At 40.7% G+C, this 15,695-nt stretch overlaps 1 protein-coding gene across 2 annotated transcripts in view; it reads left to right on the forward strand.

The window, feature by feature from the left end:
* Positions 1-1,838: 1,838 nt before the first annotated feature.
* The window catches only part of RBMS1 (RNA binding motif single stranded interacting protein 1), a 185,116-nt gene continuing 171,259 nt past the window's right edge, over positions 1,839-15,695 (forward strand). For both annotated transcript variants that reach the window (XM_067549374.1, XM_067549375.1), the window contains exon 1: positions 1,839-2,237. In XM_067549374.1, coding sequence (XP_067405475.1) covers positions 2,163-2,237 — 75 coding nt within the window. In that variant the 5' untranslated portion in view covers positions 1,839-2,162. The remainder of the gene's footprint in view (positions 2,238-15,695) is intronic.

Raw genomic sequence — 15,695 nt, forward strand, 5'->3', positions numbered from 1 at the left:
TGGGCTATAATTGCCAACTTGTTGAGTAGCGTCAAGTATTTTGGCCATGGCTACATACTTGTCATCGATTTCTGAAACCCCACCCACACCACCCAGTGACCACACATTCTTGTGGATGGCTCACACCTTGCTCTTATTCATTACAGCCTCCTCATCTCACCCACTGCACAGTCCAGATTCCACAGCATAAACTCACAGTCCTTGAACTGCATCTTTTCCCAGAAGGCAGCTGCTTCTGCCCTGTGCTGACTTAGATTTTTCAATTGTCTGTCCTACTACTTTTGCACACCTGGAGCACTGGATTATCATGGCATTGGCTCTTCTCAGACACCTGATAGTTCCCTTTTGCCAGACTTTTCTCTGCCCTTGACCTTTGTTTTTCCCCACAGGAAGGTCACCAGTCTGGCTATAAACTTAACACCAATTACCCTTCCTGAGTTCAGCCCCATTCCCTTTGGGGTTCCAGTCATGTGCTAGCCTGATAAGAAGGAACTCCTGTTCCATCCCCCCTGATACAGAGTCTCCTTATTATAGACTCCATTTGCCTTTGAATCAGTGTGGTCCATACAGTAAGAATTTCCTTCCTCCACCAAACTTGCAAATAGCCTGTCTTTTAGTGGCATATCAGCTGATTTGCAGCATCATTATGTTGCAAACCTGCAGCTCAGAGCAGAAAGGTAAATCTCCTCTGTGCTCAGCTAGACTTTGGTGAATATCTGCAGTGCCCTATCCACTCCTGGGCTGCCTTTACATTTTCTGCAGGGATATTTGCAAATACTAAATTTTTATACCACACCTTTCCCTTTTCCCCACATTTTTACCGAGGTTAATCCTAATAGGCTCAGTAGCTTTCATGGATCTTGTATCTATATATTTAATGAATAAGTCTGTGCTCCTGGGACACAAACCATAATTTTCACAGCCTGACAAGAAGTGACATCTGTTTAGACTCTCTGAGAATTCATTAAGTGCATGATGGCAAATGCAGCTTTAGGTAGGAGGAGGATATATGCTGATCAGGAGCAAATACAAGCTGCAGAAAATGTTTTTTATTACAAATGAGAACAGGTTACCTTGCCTTGTTAGCCTTGGTGAAAACTTCTTTCTCTAAACTAAGTTTGGAAAATTCTTTTAAAGAAAAAAACCCCGTGATTATATTCTAAAGGAAAACACACAGACCTGTAGCCACCAGCTATTAGAATGGAGGTTATTTTTTCTCTCTTTGATTACACTTGAGGATGAGGCACATCTGTCAAGCTACACTTTAGCCAGATGTGGCAAGTGCTATACTGGCCTGGGGTGGTGAGAAATGTCTAGCCAGGAACACGTACCTCCTGCAAGTGAATGTGAAAGGTCTGTTAGTTTTTTCTGAACTATGTCCACTTCGGCACTGGGGCTTGTGCTCTGCATGCCCTGCAATCGTGCCAGTCATCACAAGCCGCAAAGGAGATGAGACAGCAGAAGCCGGCTGGCAAGGTCAATGTCACACGTGCAGCGTTGCAGTCCCCCTTGGAGAGCGGGCACGTGGAGTCCTTCCTCCCCAGGAGTGTTAACGCCGAACCAGACGAGGCTGCCAGGGTTAGAACCGCTCGTGCCCCGAGCCCAGACCGCTTGTCGGCGGCAATGATGCTGCAGCCGGAGCCTGGGCGCGAGCACACGCCGCATCCTTACCCTGCTTCTGCGGCTGCCAGCGGGTCCTGAGTGGTTAAACTCCAGCCCGCCGCCCGCACCTCGAGCCCAGATGGGACTAAGCCCCGCCCCTTGCCCTCCCCCCCGGCGCCTCCTCTGCTGCTCTCGCCAGTCCTGCTCCCCTCCCCCCCCCCACCAGATGCCTGGCACCGAGCGCCGCTGCTGCAGTTCGCGCTGGTGTTGATCGCTTTCCAGTGCGTGGGGCCGTCGGAACCGGCCTGGCGCTGCAGCCGGGCTGTGGCTGGGCAGGGACTTGAGGAAACTTGTGTGGAGGGGGGAAGGGGAGAGAGCCTGTGCTGGGGGCGCGCTGCAGCCTCTCCCCGCCGGGAGGAGGAGGAGGAGGAGGAGGAAGGTCTGGGCTCAGCAGCGGAGGAGCAGCCGCCGCCGCCAGGAAGGAAGAGGCAGGAGAGAGGCATTTGGAGCCCCCGAAAGTGCCCCCCCGCCCCTGCACTGCAGGCGACATTTCCAGCTTCATGGGCAAAGTGTGGAAACAGCAGATGTACCCCCAGTACACCACCTACTACTACCCGCACTATCTGCAGGCGAAGGTACGGAGCCGCCGGCCGGCCGGGCTGCAGTGGGACTCGCCGAGTGTTGCGAACTATCGCCCGCGGCGGCTTTGGGCCGGGCCGGGCTGGGCCGGGGGCTGCGGCGGGGGGAGGGGATCGGGTTACACACGCAGACTCAGACAGGAAAGAGCCGGCAGCCCCTTCCTGCCTCTGCCCCCGCTGCTGCTGTCCCTCCAGCGGGTGCGTGTGTGTGTGTGGAGGGGAGAGGAGAGGAGCCGGGCGGGGGCCGGGCTCGGGCTCCGGCTCGCCGCAGGCTGCACAGCTGCCTTCTCCTCCTCTCCCCACCCACTCCGTGCTGGGCTGGCCCTCCCCTCCCCTCCCCTCCGTCCCCGTCCTGCTCTGCCTTTCCCTCTCCGCTTCTCCCCCCACCCCCTCTCCTTCCTTCCTTCCTTCCTTGCCCATCCCTCCACTCCACTCCCCCCCGCCCCACTTCATCCTCCTCCCAGGGACCAGCGGCGGCGTGTCTCCTCCTCCTGAGCCATGTCCTCAAGAGCCCCCAATGTTAAATAGAGATCAGGGCTGCGAGGGGCATTTTTGCCCCTGTGGAGCTTTATCCTAGATTCAGTCTCGCCTCATTCAGCTGTTACAAGTTCATTTTAAGCCAAAAAAAAAAAAAAAAAAAAAAAACCAACGGAGCTGAAGTTTAACCGACAAGCTGCTGCTCTCCCCTCTGTAGCTGCTTTGTAACTTTCAGCTGGGAGGGTGGGAGGGAGGCTACTTTCAGCTCAGCTGCTGGCTCTCAGCTGGAAAAGCTTATTTCCTTTTTCTTTCCCACCGGTCCCTCCCCCCAATTGTCTGTTTAAATGTAAAATACTAGCTAGGCTGGTTTAACCCGCACATTGGTTCTCATTGTCTGTTGGTTACATCTTTAAAAATCATTTTTCACAGTTGCTGAACTCCTGAATTAAAAAAAAAAAAAGTGTCAGAATCAAACTTCTGCCCAGTTAGCTGCTCATCACAGCGAAACTGTTGTTTAGTTGGTTTTTGTTATTTGGGTGGATTTGAAGTCTCTTACCGCCCTTTTCTGGAGTCTGTAAGGGCAGCCAGTCCCATTGCTCTAGAAGCATCATGCTGCAACCTGGCAAATGCAGAGGTGGTTGCATCAGCTGTCTGGAACATTTAGCATAAGCCTCTTCAAGCACCAGTGTCACTCCTTGCAAATCATAATAGGTCATATGTGGCTACAGTGTGTGAACTTTCTTTTGGAGGTTATAATGAGGCTTTTCTTGTTAACAAAAATATCTGTCTTTGTGGCACTTGCAGAACAACAATCTCCTTCTCTTAAATTGTGAACTTAATAAAATGTCTTTTATGATACCCTGTGTTGTTTTACAGTAAAATATGAATTATAGTACGTGGCTGAAAAATAATTTGAACTTGACAATCATAAGAGAGTTTACAAGCCAACCATGATAAGACTTTGAAATGCATTTCATTGTAAACAGAATCTGAGGAATATTATGGGGAAAACCATTTAAATGATATTGAATTACTAATTTTCTCTTAAATGTGTAATCCACATTTTAAAAGATTAAAGTGAGTACTACCTGTGTAAATAGTACTGTAGTGTAAAGAAATACTGTGGAATAATCAATTAACTACTTTTTAGATGCTATGTATGTTTAATGTATCTTTTAAAAATAATGCAGCACAGGGTGCCTAAAGGGCAGGCTTTTGTATCATTCAACGCTTAGCTGTATGAATAATAAATAAATACACTCAGGTGAAAAAAAGACTTTTATACTGGAACATTTACTTTAGTGATTTTTGTGTGCCATTAGTAAGTTAGAAACCAAATACATAACATTTAATGTGGATAATGCAGTGCCACTTGTTTGTTTTTTGTTTTGGTCTGTAAATAATTGAAGAGTGAAACTGAGGAAGATAAACTGCAACAGCTTTGGTCCTAGTAATTAGGTATGATTCTAGAAATCCATGATCCTATGAAAAAGCTTTAAGGACCATCTTCTAAAAGTGTGCTTTCTGTATAAAGTTTTTAATATTGATTTGTGTTGCAGTCAAGGACATCTTCAAAACACATCTTGCAGTCTTTGCTATAAAATTACACAGACTGAAATGACATTACTCCTCATCTCTTTTTTTTCAGCAGAGTGGCACCCATATCCATTTGACCTACATACATGAAATCACAGATTTGGTGATTAAATCTAAATTTCCTGTTTTAGAAGTCCTGGTTTATAAAAAGAAAATTGTGGTTCCTCCCAATAAAAAAAAGGACAGATGACTGTCTCAGTATGCAAGTATGCATAATTCAGATGGTGTAAACCAGTTTCTCTTCTCTTCATAAATCTGTTCTGAAAATGTGGGTAAATTACTTTAATGCACAAAATTAAATTGCACTATTGTTTAAATCAGAAACAGACTGTTACCCGATATGTTTACGTTCTCCAGTAATTGAAGTAAAATGTTTGTAGTCTTCATTAAACAACGATTGCAACTGTGCTGAACAGCCTTTGCTAAAGGTATAGGATGAAGGTGGGATATTACTCTCGTTAAAGGACTATACTCTCCTAAACCAGAGCTGTTTGGTTCACATTTTGTCCGGATCTGAATAATAATGGAATAGATGCTGATTAATAGATGAGTTGTAAACTTATATTAGGAGATGGCTGGGATTGTTTTGTAGATGGATCTTTCCACATAAAAGGTCAAAAAGTATTAATTAGAAATTGCAAACATTTCTAGTGGACCTGTAAGGTCAAATTTTCATCTTGTAAGGACTTTGCCTCAGAAATACATTATGCAATTAAATGATTGTCTATTTTTTATTAACATCTTCATGCACTTATTCATGAAATATTCAGAATATTTCAGCAATATATTCTGGGAGAAGGGAAGGAGTTTGCTGTGATTCAATGACCTGTCCAGATCCAGATGATGAACACACTAAAATAGATTAGTGAGCCCACGGACGCCAAAAAATGGGTAGAATAAACAGTAAAAGAGAGCGTCCTGGCTTTAGCATGTAAAATAAATATTTATGGCTATTTTAAAAAATAAGTTTGAAATTGTTTCAAAATAGAGATTGTACAACATTCTGCATCCTCTGAACAGCAGCAGTATGCAATCAAATGAGTTATATGATTTGACATATCTACTTAATCTTTTGTATCATGTTATAAATGTGTGTTTATTTTGATAATTCCTAATATCACATTATGTGTGGTACCTCAGAGATGCAGTTTTTGAAGCATCATTGTAGAGCACATCAACTCTTTGAAGTTGGCTGAGGTTTTTATATATCCCTGTGTCTTTTGCAGTAAAAGAGACTATTTGTTTTTCACATTTCAATTCTTTTTTTTTTTTTTTTTCCATAAACCTGTTACTTAACTTCTAGGTTTCCAAGAGAGAGATTCTAAGCTTTCAAATACAAAAAAAAAAAAAAAATACAGTCAGCGTCTGTATTGTGATAGTGCCCAGAGGGTTCAATCAGGATCTAAGCCCTATTAGAGAGGTGCTGTATAGCAACGTCTAATAATAGACAATCCCTAGACATTTTATTATATCAGTACATATCACAACCGTGGACCAAATCCTGCTTACTTTACTCAAGTGAGAATTTTCTGGATTCAAGTTTTACAGTAAATAAATATATATGCAGTACATTGTTTTTAAAAATACATTCATGCTTTATTTTCCCTTTGGTGAATATGAAGTGGGATTCAGGAAAGTCTGAAAGGATGGTCTACCAACTATATATCATGATAACCAGATAGACAGCTATTCTTTCCTTACACATTGCCATATTACATTCTAATTCTATTGACTGGTTTCCATTTCACAGTGGTGATTTGTTTATATAAAAATGCACTGTATTGTTGTCTGTGCATGATGATGTTCATTTCTCTGTGATGTTTTAGAATATTTCTTTAAAGATTACTACTTTTAAGTTTTATTTAGACAATGGCTTTGTGATGGTCTGTTTAGTTGCCAAACAAACACTTTACTATTTATATGATTATAGAATCATATTTCCTAAAGGGCACTAAAATGCAGCAACCTTACAGAAATGAAATCTTGTATCTCAGAATGAAGTTTTGTTGTAATATTTTGTAGCATGCTTCAACTGTGTAATTTGGTATCAGCAAAATTAATGCTATAGTTCCAGAGGGGTAGCCATGTTAGTCTGTTTTCAGCAAAACAACGAGAGATCTGTGGCACTTCGTCTGATGAAGTGGGTTTCTGCCCACGAAAGCTTATGCTCAAATAAATTTGTTAGTCTTTAAGGTGCCACAGAACTCTTGTTGTTTTATTAATGCTATAGCAACTGTGAAAGGAACTAATATTTATAGAACTCAATGGTGCAGGTTTTATACCTATGTATTAATCTAACTTTAGATGTACTAACAAAGATTGTAGAGTGATGCAGAGAGCAGATGATTTAATGTAGGTCAACAATTTATTTTTCAGACTGATGGCCAAACTTAAAATGGGGGAAATTAAAATTTTACACATGCCTACTATGGTGATGAAAGAGTGAATAGAGAATTTATTAAAATGAATGTTTACACTGCTGTTAAACAAAGCAGATATGAAATTGTCTTATGAAGTGACAAAGAATAGTCCTCACTATAGTATTCTATGTGTCAAATGAAGCAATACATTGCTGTAGAAGCTTCTAATGCAGCTTCTAATGGTATGTTGCTAGTACAAACATCTTTGCTACTTCATGTTGAGAGCTCTGTATGCCATATAAATCTTTCATCCTTTTAAATGTACCATAAGAACTGCTAAAAAGTTTGTAATGGCTTATGATCTTATTCCTTAACTATGCAGTGGAGACATTTAAAGATAAATGAAGAGTTTTTTTTAAATTGTGGAGATATGTGACCATAGCCAAGGTTTTAATCAAAATGGAATCCCATTATTCTCTAAAAAGTTGAAATTCAATTAACTTTAACTTTTGTTTTGTGCCCACTAATGTATTCACCACATTTCACCACAGTGAATAATTCCAAATTCTAATTAATTAGTCAGACTTATTCTATATGTATTATGCTTCTGTGTAATATCTCTACATATTAAATTTGTTTCTGGTAAGTTAAAGATTACAATAATATATAGAACTGTCTGGCTGTAGCCAGAGTAGTTTATAAGATATGATAGTCCTCTATTACACTGTCTGTCTATTAGCATTTTAAAACTTTTTATTTTCATTTTTAATACTCTACATGGGAATAATCAACACAGAGGAATAGAAATATCATGAGTTTTAGCTTGTGAAATTTTCATGCCATTCTCCCACAGAAGACAAACTCTCCCCCCACCCTATCTCAATGGGAGAAGCTTTCTTTAATCTCTGGATTTCTCTTGAACTGAGAATCAACTGGAAGCAAGGAGCATCTCAGGCAGGCACATTGCTCCTGTACTCTTCCTGGTCCTCTTGGATGCATTGGCTTCTGGACAGCATGCTCTGACAGGGGCTGTGCTTTTGCTGTCTCCCACAAATATAGCTGCCCAAAGAACCCCTTCAAGGAGGTTCTGTGTTTGGTGGGGAAAGAATCCAGCAGAGCCATGACAGCTAACCTACTTCCTCCAACTCTTTGGAGTCCTCACAGAGACTTAAGCTAGGGGCAGGAGAAATGTTCTGCAGAGGTGGCACTCTTTTCTTCCATGCTTCCCAGGCCTATGTCTGCAGGTTCAGGCTTACCACCAATCGAAAAATGATCCAGTTATTTCCGGCCACTATATATCAATTTGTTTAAAAAAAAGTATAGGAATATATTTGTTTGTTTTGTTTTTCAAACCAAAACATTGAGAGAGGTCAACCTCTATTCTTGTTTCAGTTAAATCTCCTTTTAGTTTTATGGTTAGTTTTGGCAGATGACTATCAACAAGGAGTAGAATAAAGCAGTGAGGCTAGTGCAGAAGTGTAATGATAAAGTGAGTGATTTCTTTCCGGTATATATGAAAGTGAAGGTCAGACTCATCCCGTGAGTAAACTGGATTTGACACTGTGATAGGACTAGTTTAACTACTACAAACCAAATCCTGGTGTCTCCCTGGGAATCAGCTTTGTTATAGACTTAAATGGGACCAGGCTTTGATCAGTCTTATGGGAAGGATGCACCATTATGCAGCAATGAGAAGTAGATATACCCTTTTGTCAAGCCTTGAAAAATTTAACCAATTCCTGCTCACCAAGGCTAAGCCTGTTCACCAAACTCAGACACTGGTGCCCCAAGCTGCAACCCCTCCTGGCCATATTTCTGTCTCCAGTTATGCCCCTTCTGCCCCATCTCACAGTGATTGTGTAGTCTCTGCTGGTTGGTTCCAAAGACCTTAATCTCCTGCTGGCTGAATTCTGTGCCACTAATTCATGCCAGCCACACCACATCTCCATTAAATAAATCAATTAATGCTGCCCCTCCACTAAATCAGTTAATCCTTGGCTGCTCTCCATCCCCAAACTTCCACAAAATAAATTAATTCTGAGTAGCCCCCTTTACATAATAAACCAATGTATGTGCTCTCTCCCTCCACACAAGTCCGCAGATTCCTTGGCTGAGGTTGTAGAAGCCCCAGACATACAGAGCCTACAGGTAGTGTGTGTGGGCTCATCACACGTAGAATCATAGACATGTAGAATTGGAAAGGCTCACAATAGGTCATATAGTCCAGTCCCCTGAACTGATGCAGGACTAACTATTATCCAGACCATCCCTGACGTGTTTGTCTAACCTTTTCTTAAAAACCTCCGATGATGGAGATTCCACAACCTCCCTAGGTAATTTGTTCCACTCCTTAACTGCCCTTATAGTTAGGAAGTTTTTCCTAAGGTCTAACCTAAATCTCCCTTCATGTACAGCGCTTGCATAGTGGTTGGGTCCCTGCTGGTCCTCCTGTCAGAGGTGGCAGCTCTGTGGTATAGCAGCTCACCCAGGGCATCTTACTCCTAATGATAGCCGTGGGTATCCCTGTCAGCCACCCTCACTGCAGCAGCAGCAGGAGCTGCAACCTTCTTGCTTTTCGTGCAGTGACAGCAGCCATGCTTCTCTCTGCAGATTCAGGAAGACAGCACTGCATTGGTTATCATAACACCCAAAATGCCTAGAAACTTTTTTTTTTAATTAAAGCTTAAATTCAGCAGAAGTTGATGGCACTCATCGAGGAAAGATCCCTGTTCACCCAAAGTAGATTTTCATTCCCTGCTCTTTGCCTTCTACAGTAGGAAAGATCAATAACAACCTTTCAAATGTAATTTATACTTATATTTTTGGTGCTGGTCCAGCAGGTGGTCAGCACATCTCAGGATCAGATCCTAAAATTGTTTCTTAAACTACTGAGAACTTAGTGATTTGCAGTATACTTAAAAAAGAGAGAAAAGGAAAAAAAACCACAAACCCAAAACTATTCAAAAGATTCATATTGCCATAATAAACAGGTTTTTCACATTCAAGTTTGCCATGGCAGAGAGCATAAAGATTACTACAATATTGACTTGACTTTATAATAGTATTATGTTAAATCATTTTTCAATGATAAGAACTGTAAAAAACTAATTAGTGGCAGTCTTGGACTCCATATCTAACTAACCAAATAGTGTCAAATCCATAAACCTGCTCCTCTCTTTCTCCTGCTTTTTAGCTGAAACAACATTCTTTCCCTCTTTCACAGTCATGAGGATATAAGACTGTCTACCTCAGGGGTTCTCAAACTTTTTCTGCGAAGACCTACTTTTGGAAATATTTAAGGCTGTGATGACCCCCTCTCCCCCCCAAAAAAAGTGATGACAACACCCCCCTCCCACACACACACACGCCATACCACCCTTAATGGCATGTGCAGGGGCTGACAGCTTGTGACCTCCCCCCCATAATAACCTCAGACCCCCTGAGGGGTCATGACCCCCAGTTTGAGAACCCTTGGTCTTCCTCCACAAACGTGGATGGGATAGAAAACTATGATTTGACTCAAATTTTCCCAAATAGCCTCTTAGTAGAAACAAAGTCTTTCATTTCTTTTAATAATTAGGGTGTATAGCAATGCTAGAATTTTGGAATAATTTACTAATTGTTGTAGCAGGTTTGCAAATCATGTTACAGAATAACAGGGATGCACACATGATCAACAGGAATCCTCATTCTATCAGCAGAACATACCCTGTGGTTATAATTTAGGGCTCTGTTGGCCCTCACCTGCTTTTGAGAATCTCCTGGGTGAAATCAGTCGAGCAGAGTCTTCAGGCAGTTGTAACAACAGAATTAACCATTTAACCCCCAAAATGAGGAATATTGGGGAATAAATTCCCCTTGGAATACTGGTCATTTTTTCATGCCTAATCTAGGATTTCTTTTTCATTCCACCAGTGTATAGAAAGCAGTCTCTTACTAGACCAAAAATGTGTGGAGTGAGACAATAGATTTTAGAATGGTAGTTTTCTGTTCTACTCCAGCAAAATGTTCAGAACATCCATCAAATGTAGTTTTGACAGCTTCCATTGATTCTTTTAAATTACCCTGTCATTTGTGAATTGTGTCTGGGCTTTTAGAGATCCACAAATCCAGAGTCTGTGGTGGAGCCACTGCTGACTCTGCTTGTGGTAGGGAACTACCATCTTTGCTGCTCCTCTTCTGCAATTAAAAACTCCTATTCCTTGCGCCAGTGGATTTTTATTCTTTCATAAGTGTGACATGATAGCAACTAAATATCATTAGGTCCAGTGAAAAGAACAATATGCCCTCTGCTAAAATTGCTTTGAAAATATTTTAATTGAATTGAAAAAAAAAGTTTGATTTTGGAGCAATATTTATATACAGAGTCTGACTGTAGAATACTTATTCACACTAGTAGGCACTTACCTTTGACTTCAGTGTGACTGTGTGTCTGAGCAGAGAATGCACAATTGAGCCCTGTGCATTTCATGCTATCATGTTATAGTTTAGCCAGTTAAGTACTGTGGACTTCTATAGAATTGTGTTATACAATCCGTGGCTATACAGTCTAATTTTACAAGATTAGGGACGTTCTAGCTGCCACTGGAAGTTCAAGCAGAAGGGATTATTCTCTGAAAGTCATTGGGGGATACAGGATTTTATACTTGGTAACGCAGTGTCAGCGTAAGACACAGGGTATTCTTATCAATTCAGTCGTAGGAACACAGTGAGAAAATGAGCTTTATGGCTCAGTAGGGTATGGTTTAAGATTAATATCTGTACAGTACCATTTTCTACTGAAAGATATGTGCACACAATTCAGTGTTTTCAGATTAATCTCGCAAACATCTTTTGATGATGAATTTATTGAGTATAAATAAAATGCCCCACATAGTGAAAAAGAAAAGAAAAAGCAGATTAACATGATTCTTTGTTTAAGGGTTTGGTCTCTATTTTCCCTGGTTATTGAGAAGTTGGAGTCAGCCTCTTTCTCAGTGAAGGATGCTTCCATATGAGAAATACACAAAATAGATGTGCCAGTCTAGTTAGGTTTCTCTATGGGAGGTAGGGTGGCCAGATACCAAGTTTGAAAAATCGGGATGGGGGTGGGGGATAATAGGTGCCTACATAAGAAAAAGCCTCAAATATTGAGACTGTCCCTATAAAATCGGGACATCTGGTCACCCTAATGGGAGGTTTGAAATGCCAGTAGGGAAATTTAATTATCTGTATGGTCAAATAAGACAGTAAGGAAACATATTTGATGAACATGGAGAAGAGGTACGACTGTGGAGTAAGATAGCCTTGAGCCGAAGAAAAAAATCATAATAAACACTTGTTAGAGGCCCAGGAAAACCTGGTGAGTAGCACAAGAATGAGCTTAGAAAGTATGGGTCTCCTTGACGGCATCAGTATAGGGGCCTTTGTTCTTTCTGCAAGATTGTGAAAATGATACAACTTTAAGTCCTGTTTTCTCTGATGGGGTTCTGCCTTAGGAAATGGGGCTTGGGGTTGGTGTCTAGAGCCACGACAGGAATAGTCATCAGTTGAAGGTGCCCCTTGATCTGAAAAGCTTGGTGGTAGACAATCCCAGCTCAATTAAGTTTGGATACAACAGAAGTCCCCCTCCTGAGATGCAGTGCCAGAGGCCTGTGTTCAGAAAAGATTGAAATCAATATGGAATCGAGAACACTGTGGCTTCTGTTTTAATAGATGCTAACCAAGGTCACAAGCAGGTAACTTTGACAGATTATATATATAAAAACAGAAATATAATTTTAGGTTAGTTGGATATAAACTGGTGAAATAATCTTTTCTATATCTCTTCCTATGGACTTGTCTGGCCATGATACCAGTATTAATGGTGACATGATTGGTTACTGTTGAGTTTTAACTGGGCCCTTTAAACTATTTTTGGTAAAGTTATTATATTATATTGCATGCAGACGTGCTGGAACAATTTGTATAATGGAGGTTCTGAGAGCCATTGAACCAAACTGTAAACCCTGTGGCAGCACCTGTAGTTCCAGCACCAATGATTGCATGCAAAGTAGTCTTTTGAAATAACTTTTGGCCAGGTCTGAGCATATGACAAAAATAAAAATAGATTCAAATTCATCTATTATCTCACATTCTGCTACAACATAGTCTATCTGTTATGGGCTTGTCTACGTGAAAAGTTGCAGCAGTTTAACTAAAAGTATGATTTATAATGGAGTTAATTAAACTGGTGTAACAACCTGTGTGGATGCTCTTAAACGGATATAAACCTGGCTAATATCACTTTATCTTACATTGATTAGGAACAGGTTTAAACTAAACTGAAATAAGCCACTCTTAAAGTGAAATAAGAGTGTCCATACAGCGTTTTGCATCAGTATAAAGAAATTAGTTTAAGAACAGATTTAAATTAAACTGGTGCAACTTCAAGGCCTATGTCAGAAAGAAAGGGAGGAATACAGGATCGGTTACAAACATATCGAAAGCATTATACCTAGGATAGAAATTTACAGCCATATTTTGCCCTCCTTCCTCATTTACAAATCCTATTGATGTCAATGGGACTTGAGTGAACTGAAGGCAAAAACCTGGTCCTCTGAGTAAGATTTGGGAGGTGGTGGATAATCAACTGAACATGAGCTCCCAGTGTGACATTGTGGCCAAAAGGGCTAATGCAAACTTTGGATGCCTAAACAGGGGCATCTTAAGTAGGAGTAGAGAGGTTATTTTGCCTTTGTATTTGGCTCTGGTGTGACTGCTGCTAGAATACTGTGTCTAGTGCTGGTGTCCACAATTCAGGAAGGATGTTGATAAATTGGAGAGAGTTCATACAAGACCCACAAGAGTGATTAAAATATTAGAAAAGATGACTTAAAATAATAGACTTAAGGAGCTTAATTTGTTTAGCTTAACAAAGAGAAAGTTAAGGGGTGGTGATTACAGTCTATAAGTACCTACGTGGGGAACGAATATTTGATAATGGACTCTTCAATCTAGCAGACAAAGGATACATGATCCAATGACTGGAAATTTAAACTAGACAAATTTAGACTGGAAGAAGGTGTATGTTTTTAAAAGTGAGCATAATATTAACCATTGAAACAATGGTTCTCCATCACTGTCCATTTTTAAGTCAAGATTGAATGTTTTTCTAAAAGATCTGCTCTAGGAATTATTTTGGGGAAGGTCTATGGCCTGTGTTATAAGGGAAGACAGACTAGATGATCACAATGGTCCCTTCCAGGTGTGGAATCTGTGCCATGCCAGAGTAAACGGCCTTTGTTCTGCAGGGTTTCAAGGGGGTTGAGAACAGAATTCCCCTGTACCTCTCAGGCTGTGCAGCACCAGCCCAGTCTCTATAACAATCCATGGGCTGTAATAGCATCCTTAGCTCCTTCTCTCTCTCAGTGTGGAATATTTTGTCAAATTGCGTGGTAGGTGTTTTGGATTCCCACAGTTACAATCCCACTGGCCACTTTCCCTCTGTACTCCAGGCCTGTTCCACACTGCAGGGAAGAATTGCTGCCTCTGTGGTGCGAGTCTCCTGTCTGACAGAACCATGGAGTTTACTTGGCTGAGTTTACTTGGCTTCGCATATCCGTTGGAGTGAAGAGGCACAATCTGACCCTGAAAGAGGGCAGAATGTAGCTCTTAGGTTGCCAGCATCTATTGAGTGAAGTTGTGTGCATGTCACTGAGAGCAGTATTTAGCCCACTGCATGTTATTAAATTTAAAGTTTTAAATTTAATTTAAAGTTCTGTGTTTGCACTATTTGATGCTCAAATACCTAAACTGTTCCGGCCACAGTAGAATTATCATTGTTTCACTATATGTGACTGAAGGGTGTTGAGGAAAATGGAACAAGCTGTCTTAATATACGCTGTGAGATTTTAAAAAATAGATACAATATTTCAGCTCTTCAGTCATCAAAAATGACCTACAAAGAATGAATCGAATGAGAATGGGACTTTTAGAGGCCTTGCAGCAAAATCTCTCAACTAATTTTCCATTTTCAGTGTACTGTAATATTGATACTTTATTTCAGTCAGGATGATGGTGGAAGATGTTAGTATTTGAAATTATCAGCAGCTGCAGAATTAAAACAAGGGTATTAGTGGCTCATTTGGAAAAGCACTAGCAAAAACATTCTGTCTCTGAGAAAAAGCATTTAAGAAGGGGCATATGACATAAACTTTGAATTTCATGAATAATGTCTGTGACCTTCTGGTTTCCACTTGGTAGCAGTTCTTATTAATGACAAAAAGGCTTTTTTGATAAATGCGGAAGATTAGAGGAAAAAATTGCTTGCATGGGAACATTTGTTGGAGGACATCTCTGTTAACCGGATCAGAGACTCTAATGTGCCTCATACAAGGTAGGTCTAATATCAGTATCCTTCTTTTTAAAAGAGAGTATCTTAAGGTTTGCTGTCTTTCCTCCTGTGTTTCATCACTGTGAGCTGTTGGCATGGTATGTGCAGAATAAAGACATAAAGGGGATTCCCTTTTCTAGTTGATGGTGTATAAAGTCTACAAATATGCAGATGGCATTTTACTAATGATTTCAGACTCCACTCCCTTATCCTCTTTGGGCCAATATCTGGGGTAAACTGTTTAAAATGCAAGTTTCTTCTGCTGGCACAACGCTACTGTGTTATAGTAAATAAATTATGGTTGAGACAGCAATTTAATTATGAGTCTGTTTTCAGGCACTTGTAAACTACAAAACCCACCCCTTTAGGCAGACATTCCTCATTCTTGTTCTTGCACCAAAGGTGAATTTGTTTGGAAAGTTTGGTAAAATTGTATAAAATTCTATAGATGCACAAGCAAGACAGCTGAAGGGAACTGGAGCCATAACTTTGGATGTCCTAATTTTGACTTTAAATGATCAACAATAATGTTACACTTACAGTTTTTCCACTACTGATGTTTGCTCAGAAGAACTAATGACCCACAGTGAGTTCTTCATGTGCCATGGCCCTGAATTATGGCCAGCTCATTTAAATGAGTCTGAATTTGACATGGTATGTTTGTGAATA

Source organism: Emydura macquarii, unplaced genomic scaffold (genome assembly GCF_026122565.2).
Source record: "Emydura macquarii macquarii isolate MOO-44397 ecotype Brisbane River unplaced genomic scaffold, CSIRO-AGI_Emac_v2 contig_1253, whole genome shotgun sequence".
NCBI classification, from domain to species: Eukaryota; Metazoa; Chordata; order Testudines; family Chelidae; genus Emydura; species Emydura macquarii.